The sequence below is a fragment of the Mauremys reevesii genome, linkage group 2 (assembly GCF_016161935.1).
Source record: "Mauremys reevesii isolate NIE-2019 linkage group 2, ASM1616193v1, whole genome shotgun sequence".
In the NCBI taxonomy this organism is placed as follows: domain Eukaryota; kingdom Metazoa; phylum Chordata; order Testudines; family Geoemydidae; genus Mauremys; species Mauremys reevesii.
In genome coordinates this window covers 30,011,936-30,026,855 of record NC_052624.1, presented here as the reverse complement: position 1 = coordinate 30,026,855, position 14,920 = coordinate 30,011,936, and the positions used below count along the sequence as shown (strand labels likewise).

Here is a 14,920-nt window from a genome sequence, read left to right as displayed (position 1 = left end):
AGAACTTTCCTTTTTCAAAACAGCTGCTATTCTTAATGGGACTGAGGCCACAGATGACCAGCTGAAGCCTTGAAGCATGAGATTAAAATATGTTATAGCCATTATCACGATACAGAACTACAAATGCTATGAGCCTGCCGAGTGCAATGCAGGCAATCACACTCTCTCAAAGGCCCATGAAGGAAGAGTTTGAAGAAGAGGATTCATAGATTCACAGTTTCCAAGGCTGCATGGGACTACCACAGCCATCCAGCCTGACCCCAAGACCCCTATTACACACACAGGCTGGAGAAAATACCTAATCTTAATTTAAAGATTCCAAGGAGTGGTGAGTTCAGTACCTCCCCAGGTAAACAGTTCCAATGTTTACCCCGCTGCTAGGAAATTGCATCTTATCTCAAAGTTGAATTTGTCCAACTTTCATTTTCAGCCATTGGATTTTGATGTCCCTTTATCAACAAAATTGAAAAGCCTACCACTATCCTTTACCATTTGTAAGTAACTATACACAGTAATCAAATTACCTCTCATATTTCTCTTCAATAAGCTGAGGAGGTTGAGCACCTTAAGCTTCACATTGTGAGGCTTGTTTTCCAGCCTCTAGATCATTTTTGTGGCTCTCCTTTAAACTCTTTCCAGTATTTCCACATCCTTCTTTAAAGCTAAAGTGTCGTCTGCCAGTATTTGCAAAGAATCAAGGGCAGAGAAACAAAAAAGTGTAAAATAGTATTGTGGAGCCTCAAATAGAATATCTTGTACAGTTGCTAGCAAAACATACAGCTGCATCCAAATGGTGGTAGAGCAGGGGTGGGCAAACTACAGCCTGTGGGCCGCATCCAGCCCTCAAGCTCCCACTGGGGAGCGGGATCCGGGGCTTGCCCTGCTCCCGCGCTCCAGCCAGGCCGCTCCGCACGTGTGTGCCGAGGCTCCTGGAAGCAGCAGCCCTGTCCCCCCTGCTCCAGCTCCTACGTTTAGGGACAGCCGGGGGCTCCGCATACTGCCCCTGCCCCAAGAGCCACCCCTGCAGCTAACATTGGCCGAGAACTGCGGCTAATAGGAGCTGCAGGGGCAGTGCCTGTGGACAGGGCAGCATGCAGAGCCACCTGGCCACACCTCCGCATCGGGGCTGGAGGGGGGACATGCCGCTGCTTCCAGGAGCTGCTTAAAGTAAGTGCCACCCGGAGCCTGCACCCTTGACTGCCTCCTGTGCCTCAACCCCCTGCCCCAGCCGAGGTCCCTCTCCCGCACCCCAACCCCCTGTCCCACCCCAGAGACTCATCCGACACCATGAACTCCCTTTTTCTGGCCCCACCCCAGAGCTCGCACCCCCAGCCAGATCCCTCATCCCCCGGGCCCCCCCCCCCTCCCCAGCCCTGATCCCCCTCCCGCCTTCCTAACCCCTTGGTCCCAGCCTGGAGCACCCACCTATACCCCAAATCCCTCATCCCCAGAGCCCGCACGCTCCCCCCGCCCCTGCACCCCGGCCCGGAGCTCCCTCCCACACCCTGAACTCCTCATTTCTGGTCCCACTCCAGAGACCGCACCCCCAGCCAGAGACCTCACCCCCTCCTGCACCCTAACCCCAATTTTGTCAACATTCATGGCCCATCATACAATTTCCATACCCAGATGTGGCCCTCAGGCCAAAACGTTCCTCCACCCCTGTGGTAGAGCATCAGTGGTCTCATTTTTCATAGACAGCTTTATTTAAAATTAAGTTTGTTGCAAATATATTTTTATATACTAAACTAACTCAATTTGCTCTAGCAGTAAATGTTCCTTTCTCTCTCGCCTCTGTATTGAGAATTAAACACCTCTGACTATACTTTCAAAAATAATATACTTGGTCAGTGTTTAAATATATACATTTGTACATATAAACTATTTATACTAAAATAAAGGTGTATTTATTTAAACTTATCTTTCTTGGCCTATGCTACTTTAAAAGAATTGTAATGTAAATAAGGCTAAAATGGTTAAAATACTTCAAATTCGTAATAAATGTTCTCACAAGACAAGACATAACAAAAAGATAGCTAAGTGACTTCATCACAATTGTTAACAAATATTAGGTGTCTGAGGAATCCATTTATTATATTGCATATTTTAATGTAAATTTTTTGCATTTCTTTTGAGAATAAACTGTGACTGAGAGTGCCTTTGTTGTTACTGAACCAGCTTCTCTTCAGCAATCCTGTGGTGCCATTACATAAAGAATCTAAGGCCAACAGTAAGAGCTGGAAGCATGTAAATGGAAAAATCAAGTCAACTGATTAAATTTTAAACTGTCTCTAGATGCTTTAATGTTTCTTTCTTGTATTCCATATCCTGTGGATGATTTTTACAAACAGAAAAGGGAATATCTTACTAAATTTCTTAGGCACGTAACCTGGCCATATTCCCCTTACATAAAATTAGGATAGAGAGCAATATCTGTTTTTAACTGTACCAAATTTACACCAATTATTTATATGGCTCAGTTTTCTAACCTGACCACTGATCTGTTTCTTTTTTTTATAAGTAACTCATACAACCCTCAGTCCCTCAAAATGATGATTGACTGTATTCAGTTTTGAATTACTTCTGTGCTGAAATTAGAAATTTTCCTTATGCTGTTTTTTCATTACATTTGAACTCCTTTGTACTCTGAATGAATTTCAGGTTTTCTCTTACAGAGACATGTGACTCAGTCAAGTGGTAATCGAAAATTCAAGTGCACTGAATGTGGAAAAGCTTTCAAATACAAACATCACCTAAAGGAGCATCTACGAATCCACAGTGGTAAATATTCCAAGTTTTGATATACCGTGTACTCTATGACTTTGGCATGAAAGCAATTTTTTAACTATAAGTTTAAAATATAATGTTTATATTTTGTTCTTGGAGATACTGTAAATTCTGGCCCAAGTACTCAGCTGTGCCCAAGGTGCTCCCAGTGCAACTCAAGAGGCTTTGCAAAAGTGGCTTTAAGCGGAGGCAGTTAAGCAAAACTTCAGCTGTAGTGTTAGAGTTCTGGCATGTGTCAAAGCAAAGATAGTCAGAAGGAATTTGGGGATGTTTTGTTCATGTTATGTGTATGTATACAATTTTTAATTTTAAAAAGTGGACAGCCTTTGCCATGACCTCTTTTCTTGCATGTTGTACCTCTTTCCCTTGTTCTTTGTTGTACACCTTTCCTCTATCCTCTGCTTGTTTACCTTTTTCAATTATATCCTCTTTCTGTGTGTTTGTAGAACACCTAGCATGTTGTGGCCACTACTGGAAACAAATAATTTACAGTATTAATAATAAATATGACAGTTACCCACCTTACTGTGCCTGTGTATACCACCATACAAGGGTAATAGCAATAAAATACTGCCCCAAGCAAAGAATGCGATCATACCCAAGATTTTTGTAGATTGTCATCTCAGCAGTCAGTGTTCCATTCTGTATGAAATTCCAAAGGTTAATTTTGGTCATTAAAAAAAATCCTCTATTTCTCCCTCTCCCCTTCTTCTTTACCGATTGAAGACAGACAGAAAGGAAGTAGAAATGAAGGTTTCACATTAACCTTTTCTACTGCTTTGCCATCTGAATCAAAAAAGTGGCATTTAAGAAAGCTCTGCTTTTTCCCATCCGAGTGCATGTTCTGTGCCTCACTTTTTTTTCTTCTCCCAACTAATAACACCTGTGTCTCATCTCCTCACTTTCAATGCTGACTCTGTTGGTGGAAGAGCCTGTGCTGGCACTCTTCTCTCCTTGAAAAGAGGCAGAACTACCAGCTTTTCTCTTCCTCAGCAGCAGAGCTATGTTAAGAAGTCACTGCTACCACTGGGCTTGACCACTATGCTGGCTAGTTTGTAAGGAAGCTGTACAACTGATGTTTATCTCTGATATCAGACCACATGCATGTCTTCTGTGTGTGCCCTGTGTCCCTTTACTTTGTGTCTATTTGGCTGATTACAATTATGTGTAGATAGGTGGCTAGATAGTGTTTGTGTATGTGTGTTTACTCCAATAGAAAAAAAGTATAGGATCTTACATCATCATTTATTTTGTTTATGCCACTTATTTTCTTTGGATTTGTCGTTGTTTTAGTCTCCTGCTTTATCACTTTCTAAAGTACTTTATATTAGCTACTATGGAAACAAAGTTATTATTTGGGTGGAATGTAATGAAGTCTACAATAAAGCATAAAGCCAATTCATATGCTGGGTTTAGACACTTACACCAAGGTTTGGGAAATGCTAGAATTTATCATGGCCATATGGGGCCTGATCTTTTATTTCTAGTGCACACACAATTTGCATTGAAATTCATGGAAGGAATGCCTGATCAGGAACAAAGGTGGCATAATTCTCTATATTGTTTAATTGAGTATAAAGTGTTTGTTGTCAAAGTCATGTCTGGGACCATTTGAGAGGAGAGATATTGTTTTCCTATTAATTTAGTATGATGGAGATATGCACTGTAACCTAATCGACTCTCATTTATCTTTGTTTAGGAGAGAAGCCATATGAATGCCCAAACTGCAAGAAGCGTTTTTCCCATTCTGGTTCATATAGCTCACACATAAGCAGCAAGAAATGTATTGGTTTGATGCCTGTGAATGGTCGAGCACGGTCAGGGCTCAAGACGTCTCAGTGCTCCTCCCCTTCCCTTTCCTCATCACCAGGTATCCCAGCGAGACCACAGATACGGCAAAAGATAGAAAACAAGCCCTTACAAGAACAACTTCCCATTAACCAAATTAAAACTGAACCTGTGGATTATGAATTCAAGCCCATAGTTGTTGCTTCAGGAATCAACTGTTCAACCCCTTTGCAAAATGGGGTTTTTAGTGGTGGTGGCCCATTACAGGCAACCAGTTCTCCTCAGGGTGTGGTACAAGCTGTTGTTCTACCAACAGTAGGTCTGGTATCTCCCATAAGCATCAACTTAAGTGACATTCAAAATGTACTTAAAGTGGCAGTAGATGGTAATGTAATAAGGCAAGTATTGGAAAACAGTCATACTAATCTTGCATCCAAAGAACAAGAAACAATCAACACTGCATCCATACAACAAGCTGGTCATTCCCTCATTTCAGCTATCAGTCTTCCTTTGGTTGATCAAGATGGGACAACCAAAATTATCATCAATTACAGTTTGGAGCCACCTAGTCAACTTCAGGTTGTTCCACAAAATCTGAAAAAAGAAAATTCTGTTCCCACAAACAGTTGCAAAAGTGAAAAATTACCAGAAGATCTTACAGTGAAGTCTGAGAAAGATAAGAACTTTGAAGGAGAGACCAATGATAGCACTTGCCTTCTTTGTGATGACTGTCCAGGAGATCTTAATGCACTTCAAGAATTAAAGCACTATGACCCAAAAAATCCCACTCAGCTGCCTCAGCTCAGTGAAACAGAAGCTGAGAAGTCTGAATCCCCTGTTCTATCAGAAACAGGGGAGAGCAACTTATCTCCTGGTCAGCCACCTTTAAAAAATCTTTTATCTCTTCTAAAAGCATATTATGCATTAAATGCACAACCAAGTGCAGAAGAGCTCTCAAAAATTGCTGATTCAGTAAACCTACCACTGGATGTGGTTAAAAAGTGGTTTGAAAAAATGCAAGCTGGACAAATTTCTGTACAGTCTTCTGGACCATCTTCTCCTGAACAGGGCAAACTAAGTAATCCTACAGATAATGATAATCAAGCAGGACCTACAAATCCAAGTGAAACCCACGACAACACAAGTGAGTCACAAAACTCCCTCAAGATAATTAAGTCTGAGACTTTATCAGTGGGATTGACCCTGAATGGTTCACGAAGTAATACGCCATCCCCATCACCACTAAACCTCTCTTCATCCAGAAATTCACAGGGTTATGTGTACACAACAGAGGGTGTACCAGAAGAGCCACAAATAGAACCTCTTGACCTTTCACTACCAAAGCAACATGGAGAAATATTGGAAAGATCTACCATAACTAGTGTTTACCAGAACAGTGTTTATTCTGTCCAAGAAGAACCTTTGAACTTGACTTGTGCAAAAAAAGAACCACAAAAGGACAGCAGTATTACAGACTCTGATCCTGTTGTAAATGTAATCCCACCAAGTGCCAACCCCATAAATATTGCTATACCTACAGTCACTGCCCAGTTACCTACAATTGTTGCCATTGCTGACCAGAACAGTGTTCCATGCTTAAGAGCTCTAGCTGCCAATAAGCAAACCATTCTGATTCCACGGGTGGCTTATACATATTCAACTACAGTTAGCCCTGCAGTTCAAGAAACACCACCAAAACAGACCCAACCTAACGGAAATCAGGTACCTAAGCCTCTGTGTATTCTTGTACGTACTATATGTAGAGGTGTGGCATAATTCAGGTCATTATTTTTACCAAACTAAGAAACACTTCAATGGGAAAAGAAAAAAAGCCAGAATTGGTTACAATAGTATTTAAATTGTTGATAATATTTATTTTGGTTGCATCCTAATAAGTGGGTGATGGAAGTAATGGTAACATTTATTCCTTTGAAGCCAAGCTGGTACACAGTAGGGCAACACACAGAAACTAATAGTTGTCAGACTTTCAGGACCAGTTTTCAATCCAAATAATAGATATATCATCTACTTCTGAATTCCCGTACCCCCGGTTAAAAAACAATGTAACCAGGCTCATATACTTTGCTGGCTCCCTATCCCCTCCCCTCCCCCCCCCCCAAAAAAAAGGATGCATGGGACATCTTTATCCTCCTATTTTGCCCTTCCTGTCAGCTCCCCTCCAGTACAGTCTTGATCTGGTGGGTAACTGAACTCTTCCTGTACCATAATGGAACTTTAAACAAAATGAAAATGAAACTTTCATTGAAAATGGGGCAAGTGCTTGTCCCTTGTATGTGTTGTTTATGTACTCTGCTCTGTTTCTACCTCAATATATGTCTTTGTGATCAGAGTCGATCCCACTGATAGTTGTACACAAATTATTAAGGTAGGAACGGAGAAGAATAAAAAAAAGATACATGCAAGGGATAAGATCTTTTCTTGGTTGACTCCTTGTAAGTGGGTGATGGAAGTTAATGTAAACTCTTTCCTGTACAGTTGGAAACTGGTCAGCCTGGGTTTGGACTGCCACAAGGTATGTGTGTGTTTGTTATATATTACACTCATGCATACTGAGGTAGCCAATACATATTTTATTTGGATTTGAAAACTGATGCCAAAAATCTAATACAGTTTTTGTGTTTTTTGTGACTTGCTGATATCATTAAAATATGCTTTTATGCTTCTTGAGAGTGGAATTTAGCAGATGAATCACAATTACAATTACAGTATTATGGTATTATAGGTACAGTTTTTGTTCATGGAATATTAGCATTCCCTGGCTAGTTACTTTAGGTTACATTTGTAACAGAATTATGGGAAGGAAAGTAGCCAGTTTTACAGAATTGAACTCTAATGTTAGCATAATTTTAATTCCCATAAAAATGGTGAAACATTTAGATGCAGATGGTGTACCTTGATGTAAAAAACTGTTAGAATCATCCTTGGTCTTCCACATTCCCAATGCCCTTTTATGTACCTTTTCATTCTATAATCTCATTTCCCTCCCTTATCCAGCTCTTACTTGGTTTGTCAGTGCTCCTCTGAAGGTTGGCCTGAAGCCAAATCTTGAAACTCAAACATTGCAACTCTGTTAAGTACTGGTTTTCCAGGCCTTCTAGTTATAATAGATCAGGAATGTTAGTGTCACAAAGAGAGTATTTTCTTGGCTATGTAAATGTTAGAATTAAACAACGTTGTTGGTCAATTTATTGAAATTAAGTGAAATTACAACTAAAATTCCAGGATCTGATTTATAATCTCGCCTCCTGTGTCCATGGAATTTGTACTAGGTTTAATATTTTTTTGAAATTTTTTTAGGATGAAAGGCAAGATACTAGCTCAGAAGGAGTCTCAAATGTGGAAGATCAAAATGATTCTGATTCAACACCACCCAAAAAGAAGATGAGAAAGACAGAAAATGGGATGTATGCTTGTGATTTATGTGACAAAATATTCCAGAAGAGCAGTTCACTATTGAGACATAAGTATGAACACACAGGTATGTAGTAGTAAATATAGTTTTTAAAATAGTTTCCTTATTTTAATTCTGATTGGATTCCATGCTTCAAAAAGAACATGTAATATGTCCATGGTTGAAGGGTGGAGGAGAAAATAATAACTTTTTTCATCATCATGGCTCAATGCACACCTTTTTCAGTAAACCTACATTTTTTATGTTTGTTCAATTTTTGTTGCAATTCCAGGATGTTTTGGTTTTTTTTAGGGACTAATGCAAAAACGTTAAATGATCAGGTATCTCTTCTCCAGCTGGGTCATGGTCATGATGATCTGACAGCTCCTCTAACCAGGGACTCATTTCCCACCTTCCAGCTCATACTGCTGCCTTCATTATTATTATTTGTTATTTACTCACAAAGCACCTTATACGTATGGGATGCTTTACATACAACTAAAAGACAATGTCCCTGCCCCCAGGCATTTTACAATCTAAGAGTCTAATCTCAAATCATTTGGAAATCAGTGGGAGTCTTCAATGAGCTTTGAATCTTTCACAAAAAGAATAGTGTTGCAGTCCTAAGTTTTTTCATTTTTATTTCTCTGCGTTCCTCCTTTCAACTCCAGTTCTGGCTGGTTTTGGTCATTTATTACATTCTTTTACTTTAGTCTTTGCTATCTTGTGTATTAAAGACATGTTTTGATATGTGTGTCTTCATACGCTTTTTTCTTTTTTTATTGTCTAGATCTCTGTATTATTTCTCTGTTTATCTGCATACCTCTTTTTTAAAATCTCTATTAGGTTTAGTTCTTATTGCTGTATTGTCTATTAATTCTGTTAATTTTCTTTTCAGTCTTTCCCATTCAGTTCAATTTCTCAGAGTGTGTTTCTCAACAAAATATATATTCTTCCCCGCTTTGCTTTCCTAGAAGTTTAGCGTGTTAGTTTTTCCTTTTTTAGAACAACTAGTTTTCTATTTTACTTTTTAATTAAGTACAGAGCTCAGGAAAAGTGCTTGTTTGGCAGTACTAGACACTGAAGTCATTGCTCTTCTGTGTACTGTGATCAGAAAACTGCCATTTGTCTGCATCTTTCATGTCAAGGCTAGGCCTATACAAACTTGCTTTGCCTAATTTCTACTCTATTTAATTGTGAGTTTTTGCATACTGAAACCAAACTAATGTTACTGGATTCTGTTGTATTAATTTAGATGGAATATATAGGCCCAAAGAGTCAAAGGTGTTAACATGACTCTGAAACTGCAATATTAAACAGTTTTAAAGAAGTGTTGGGGTACAGAGACCTCAGCCTGCTTAGTCCCATGGCAGACACCATTACAAATCATTTAAATCTTTTATTCAAGATGCAGAAAAAGAAGAAAAACAGTTAAAGCATTTGAAATGTAAAGAAATAAGTAAGGCTTTCATTTTAACCACATCCCTTGTTCCCTTTCCCTTTAGCTGGGGACAGTCTTTAAAAAGAGGGGGGCGGGGAGTAACTTGACAGTCTCTTAGATGGTATCAAAGATAATGATAACTGTCCTTTTTGGAAGAGAGAATTTAGTTGGAATGGCTGGAGCAATTGTTACTGTTTTTGTTGCTGAAGTCCAATTCCATTTCCTAGAAGACAAAACAAGACAGAGAGAGAGAGAGAGGGGAAAAAAAGAGGGGAAAGAAAAGAACAGAGAAGATAGAAAACACAACTTCTGTCTCTGGTATTGGCTTTCACTTGCATCCTCACTGCTGGAAAAACACAGGCACAGCACATGCTCTTATCAGTCACTCTGAGACCTGGCAAACTCGTATCAGCATTGGGCTGTTTCGGGGGCATTGCCTTTAGCTGCCTCTTTTGCTCAGAGGCTTACAGCAGTGTTGCAAAATATACATTCTTGGCTCATTGAACCCGATTTTTATTAGACAGAATGCAAAAGGGGAAGGAGAAGAAATAAGGTGGGGAAGGAAAAGGAGACATGGGGGAAAGAGGTGACAAAGTCTCACATACCAGGTTGTGTTTGGGATTCACCAGAGCCAGTGAGTGGAGGTGGAGCCCTTTTATGGTTTGGTCTGGTCAGGACATCTCTTCGGATCAGGACAACCAAGACACAATGATTTTACACTGGATCCCAGGGTCCCAGGAGACAGTGGGTGTGGCAGCCATCATGGTGAGGCTCGCTCCTTCGCCTCCCTTCGCTTTCTCTCAGTCTTCTTTATTTTAAAGACCCCAAAAGGGACTGATGGGCAGAATAGTCCATCCTCTCATTATTTTGTCCACCAATAGGCCTAATTTCAGACCCACCAGTTTTGGGTCATTGATTTCTGATCTTACACTGTTCTTGTTTACCAGGCATGATCTTGATCAGTTTTTTTTAGACTAATTCAGTCTTTTTTCTTTTCTTATTTTTTTCTTGTTTTATTTTTTGCCTTTTCCCATCAAATCTGTTTTTGAGGGGTGAAGATGTTTCTTTAAGACAGCCATTCTTGTTCTCAAATTATTCAGCTATGTAGAAATTCAAGAAATTCAATTCACACAGTTCAACAAAGGAGTTAAATGGATTTAAGCATGTGATTAAGTCAGTGAGATTCAAATGTGTGCTTAAAGTTAAGCACATGCTTAATTGCTTTGCCAAATTGGGGCCTGAGCATGCCGTGGACGATGGTGCTGAGTCTGCCCTTTGTTAGAATGGAAAAATAGGGTTGATAAGTGTTGCAGTTTTCTAATGTTTTTTATCATCTTTTTTGGAATACGGTTTTAGTTATCAATGTGGATCTTTATACACCTCTACCTTGATATAACGCTGTCCTTGGGAGCCAAAAAATCTTACCGCGTTATAGGTGAAACCGTGTTATATTGAACTTGCTTTGGTCCACCGGAGTGCGCAGCCCTGTCTCTCCCCCACCCCCGGAGCACTACTTTACTGCGTTATATCCAAATTCGTGTTATATCGAGTGGCGTTATATCAAGGTAGCGGTGTAGTTCCGTTGAGTTAGCTATACAACTGGCCTAGAGTTGTTCTCTACAGACCTGTCTCCATTCTCTTCCTACCATGGGCAGGCCATACAGTCTCCTGATAGTCTCATCACAAAAGGAAGACTGATTCATTGAGTGCAGAAAATAAGTCTTTATACACAAGCTTCTGACCTTGAGATATATGTCATATTCACTCAGAACTTTGGATGGGTTTATTTACATTTATTATTACTTTGATTTGTTAAATCCTACTTTCAGCCTAAAATTTAGGCTGAAATTCAATGGGAAATGGGTTAAGTCCAGTTAACTCCAAAGCAGACTGCAAGCGTTACAAAGGAATCTCACAAAACTGGGTGCCTAGACAACAAAATGGCAGATGAAATTCAGTGTTGATAAATGCAAAGTAATGCATATTGGAAAACATAATCCCAACTATACATAAACGATAGGGTCTAAATTCACTGTTACCATGCAAGTAAGAGATGTTCAACACAGCGTGGATAGTTCAAAAAAATCAACAATGTTAGGAAACATTAGGAAAGGGATAGATAATAAGACAGAAAATACCATAATGCCACTATATAAATCCATGGTATGCCCACATCTTGAATACTGCATGCAGATCTGATTTCTTCATCTCAAAAAAAGATATTAGAATTGGAAAAGGTGCAGAGAAGGACAACAGAAATCATTAGGGATATGGAATAGCTTCTATATGAGGAGAGATTAAAAAGACTTGGACTTTTCAGCTTGGAAAAGAAACAACAAAGAGGGGATGTGATAGAGATCTATAAAATCTTGACTGGTGTGGAGAAAGTGAATAAGGAAGTGTTATTTACTCCTTCACATAACACAAGAACTTGGAGTCACCCAATGAAATTAAAAGGCTTCAAGTTTAAAACAAACAAAAGGAAGTACTTCTTCACACAACACCCAGTCAACCTGTGGAACTCGTTACCAAGGGATGTTATGAAGGCCAAATTTATAACAGGGTTCAATAAGTTCATGGAGGTCCATCAACGGCTTTTAGCCAGGATGGTCAGGGATGCAACACCATGCTCAGAGTGTCCCTAGCCTCTGTTAGCCAAAAGCTGGGAGTGGAAGATGGGATGGATCACTTGATGATTACCTGTTCTGTTCATTCCTTCTGAAGTACCTGGTATTGGCCACTGTTGGAAGACAGGATACTGGGCTAGATGGACCATTGGTCCGACCCAGTATGGCCGATCTTATGTTATGTTCTTAGGCTCCTTTGAAAACCCCAACCTTAATGACCCTAAGAAAAGAACACCTTCTTAATAAATCTTCCAACAGTTGAACCAAAATCCAAATGTGAAACCGCTGCTTTTCAACAAATAGTCTCCACCAACCATAGATGATATGGAAACCAGTAATAACAACTAAAGTGTGTAAACTAAAGTTACAAATATTTGCTTCTTATTTTTAGGTAAAAGACCTCATGAGTGTGGAATCTGTAAAAAGGCATTTAAACACAAACACCATTTGATTGAACACATGCGACTGCATTCTGGAGAAAAGCCCTATCAATGTGACAAATGTGGAAAGCGTTTTTCACACTCTGGGTCTTATTCTCAGCACATGAATCATCGCTACTCTTATTGCAAAAGAGAAGCAGAAGAGCGTGATAGCACAGAACAGGAAGAGACAGGACAAGAAGTCCTAAATAATGAGCATGCTGGTGCCAGAGCATCTCCATCGCAGATCGACTCAGATGAGAGAGAAAGTTTAACGAGGGAAGAAGAGGAAGACAGTGAAAAAGAGGAAGAGGAAGAGGAGGACAAAGAGATGGAAGAACTTCAGGAAGAAAAAGAATGTGGAAAACTACAAGAAGTAGAGGAGGAAGAAAGGAAAATTGAAGGTAACATGAAGAATGAAGAAGCTGTAAATCAAGTGAGCAATGTAGAACAAGAAGCTATACAGAATGATGAGCGGGTGTCAGAAAAAACAAACAAAGCTTAACTAATAGTTTTTTTTCTATAAGGAAAACAACTAATTGGTAATGAAGTTTGTTCTATACTATATATGCTTAACATAGAAACACAGTAGTCTGCATACTGTGATTTCTGTTCACTACTGTGTAAAAAAATAAAATAAAAAAATTATAGTAAAATAAGAAAATGAGAAAAAAAAAATCCAGGTGTGCCTGAACCTCAAACCTAGTAATTTTTCATGCAGTTTTCAAAGTTAGGAACAAGTTTGTAACATGAAGCAGATTAGAAAAATACAGTGACTCTGGAAGCAAAGATTTAACAGGTTGTAGGAAACCTGATTTATTAGACAAGCATCTGGCATCATTTGTTTTATCAGTATTAATTTTCATTCTTATGTTGATTAATTTTAAGCTGTACAATTGGGAGAGATTTATATGATTTTTTTTTTATCCGGAAAACATTTGCTAAATCCGCTTCAGTATTTTATTATGTTTAGAAAATGTGAGAACTTCTGCACTACAGAATTCCCTTTCGCAGAAAAGTATAATGCAGTTCCAAACAGTGCTAGACTACCTTTGTAAATTCAACCTAGAAGGTAGCAATTATAACATTAGATGTTGTAGTAGAGCATATTATCATTTAAAGTGTATTGTTAGCCTTAAGAAAGCAGCTGATAGAAGAACTGAAGTTTCTTACTCATGTGGTTAAAAATGTAGTTGAAAAGATTGTTGTTGAGTTCTGATTGCAGGGACTAACAGTGTTAATACTGGTAAGGACAGCAAAGTTGTCAAAAATCAGTGTTTGTAATTGTGTTTTGAGTATGTAGTAACAATATGAAGGATATGATATGAAGCTTTGTATCTCCTTTGGCCTTATGCAAGACCTGTGTGCTGTAAGTGCCATTTATCAGTATTATAAAGGCTCTGACCAGCCTTTATCTAATGTGTGGCCTACAATAACTAGCATTTGTTAATTTGTATCAAACTTCTAAACTAAATCATGGTAGGGGTGGGGGAACACTCAACCATCCAAGAAGTAAGAACACTGGTACATTTCATTATTTAATTCTTCAGTATTATGTTTGGTTGGTATCTAATTTGCAGAATTCTCTACAATAATTACAAGGGAAAATTTCTAATCTGCTTTATTGGTTTACTTTAATTTCAGACACATACATGACATGTTATCTGGCTCATAAGTGTTTCCAAATGTTAGTTATTATGGACCCCATTTATTAACAATGTTAGCTGATTTTTACCTATCAGTATTATTTTATTTCTTTTAGTTTATAGATCTGTGCAACATTTTGTACTGTATGTCTTCAAACCTGGCAGTATTAATACCCTTCTTACTGACATATGTACCTTTTTAGTTTTAGAAAACTTTTATATTTATGTGTCTTATTTTTATATTTCTTTATTTATTACACAGTGTAGTGTATAATACTGTAGTTTGTATTAATACAATAATATATTTTAGTATGAAAATTTGGAAAGTTGATAAGATTTAAAGTAGAGATGCAATTGGTTCTCTTGCATTGAGATTTGATTTAACAGTGTTATGTTAACATTTATACTTGCCTTGGACTGTAGAACAGAAGAATTAAAATGGGAATGTATTAATTTTACAGTTGCAATCAATTCATTTTACCTTTACCCAGTTTTTAATATAAAGCTCTTACATTTTGAAATTCACTGTGTGACTAATAGCATGATGCTCTGCAGTTTTATTAAGAGATTAGCCTAACCATAAAACTCTCATTTCCTTAGGAAGCCAAATTAGAATAATCTTATAAACAGTGTTGGGAACAATGTTTAACATTTTCGTGCCAATTTGTTCCTGTATTCATGTATGTAAGTTACAAATCTGAATCTTCATTTTTAAGTTCCTTGTTACATCATGGTCATTTTCTAGTTTTTTACCAGGCTCCCCATCTCACAATAAAATGCGTCAACAAGCCTGACTTACT

The 14,920-nt window shown here is 38.5% G+C and overlaps 1 protein-coding gene across 2 annotated transcripts in view; it reads left to right on the top strand.

Moving 5' to 3' along the window:
- ZEB1 (zinc finger E-box binding homeobox 1) overlaps nucleotides 1-14,920 on the top strand; it is a 253,319-nt gene that overhangs the window by 209,706 nt on the left and 28,693 nt on the right. The window contains exons 6-9 of one of the 2 annotated variants that reach the window (XM_039523785.1): nucleotides 2,676-2,781; nucleotides 4,487-6,297; nucleotides 7,894-8,074; nucleotides 12,447-14,902. In XM_039523785.1, coding sequence (XP_039379719.1) covers nucleotides 2,676-2,781; nucleotides 4,487-6,297; nucleotides 7,894-8,074; nucleotides 12,447-12,979 — 2,631 coding nt within the window. In that variant the 3' untranslated portion in view covers nucleotides 12,980-14,902. Of the gene's footprint in view, nucleotides 1-2,675; nucleotides 2,782-4,486; nucleotides 6,298-7,893; nucleotides 8,075-12,446; nucleotides 14,903-14,920 lie in introns of those variants that run through there. The other variant, XR_005593894.1, reaches the window with a different exon arrangement.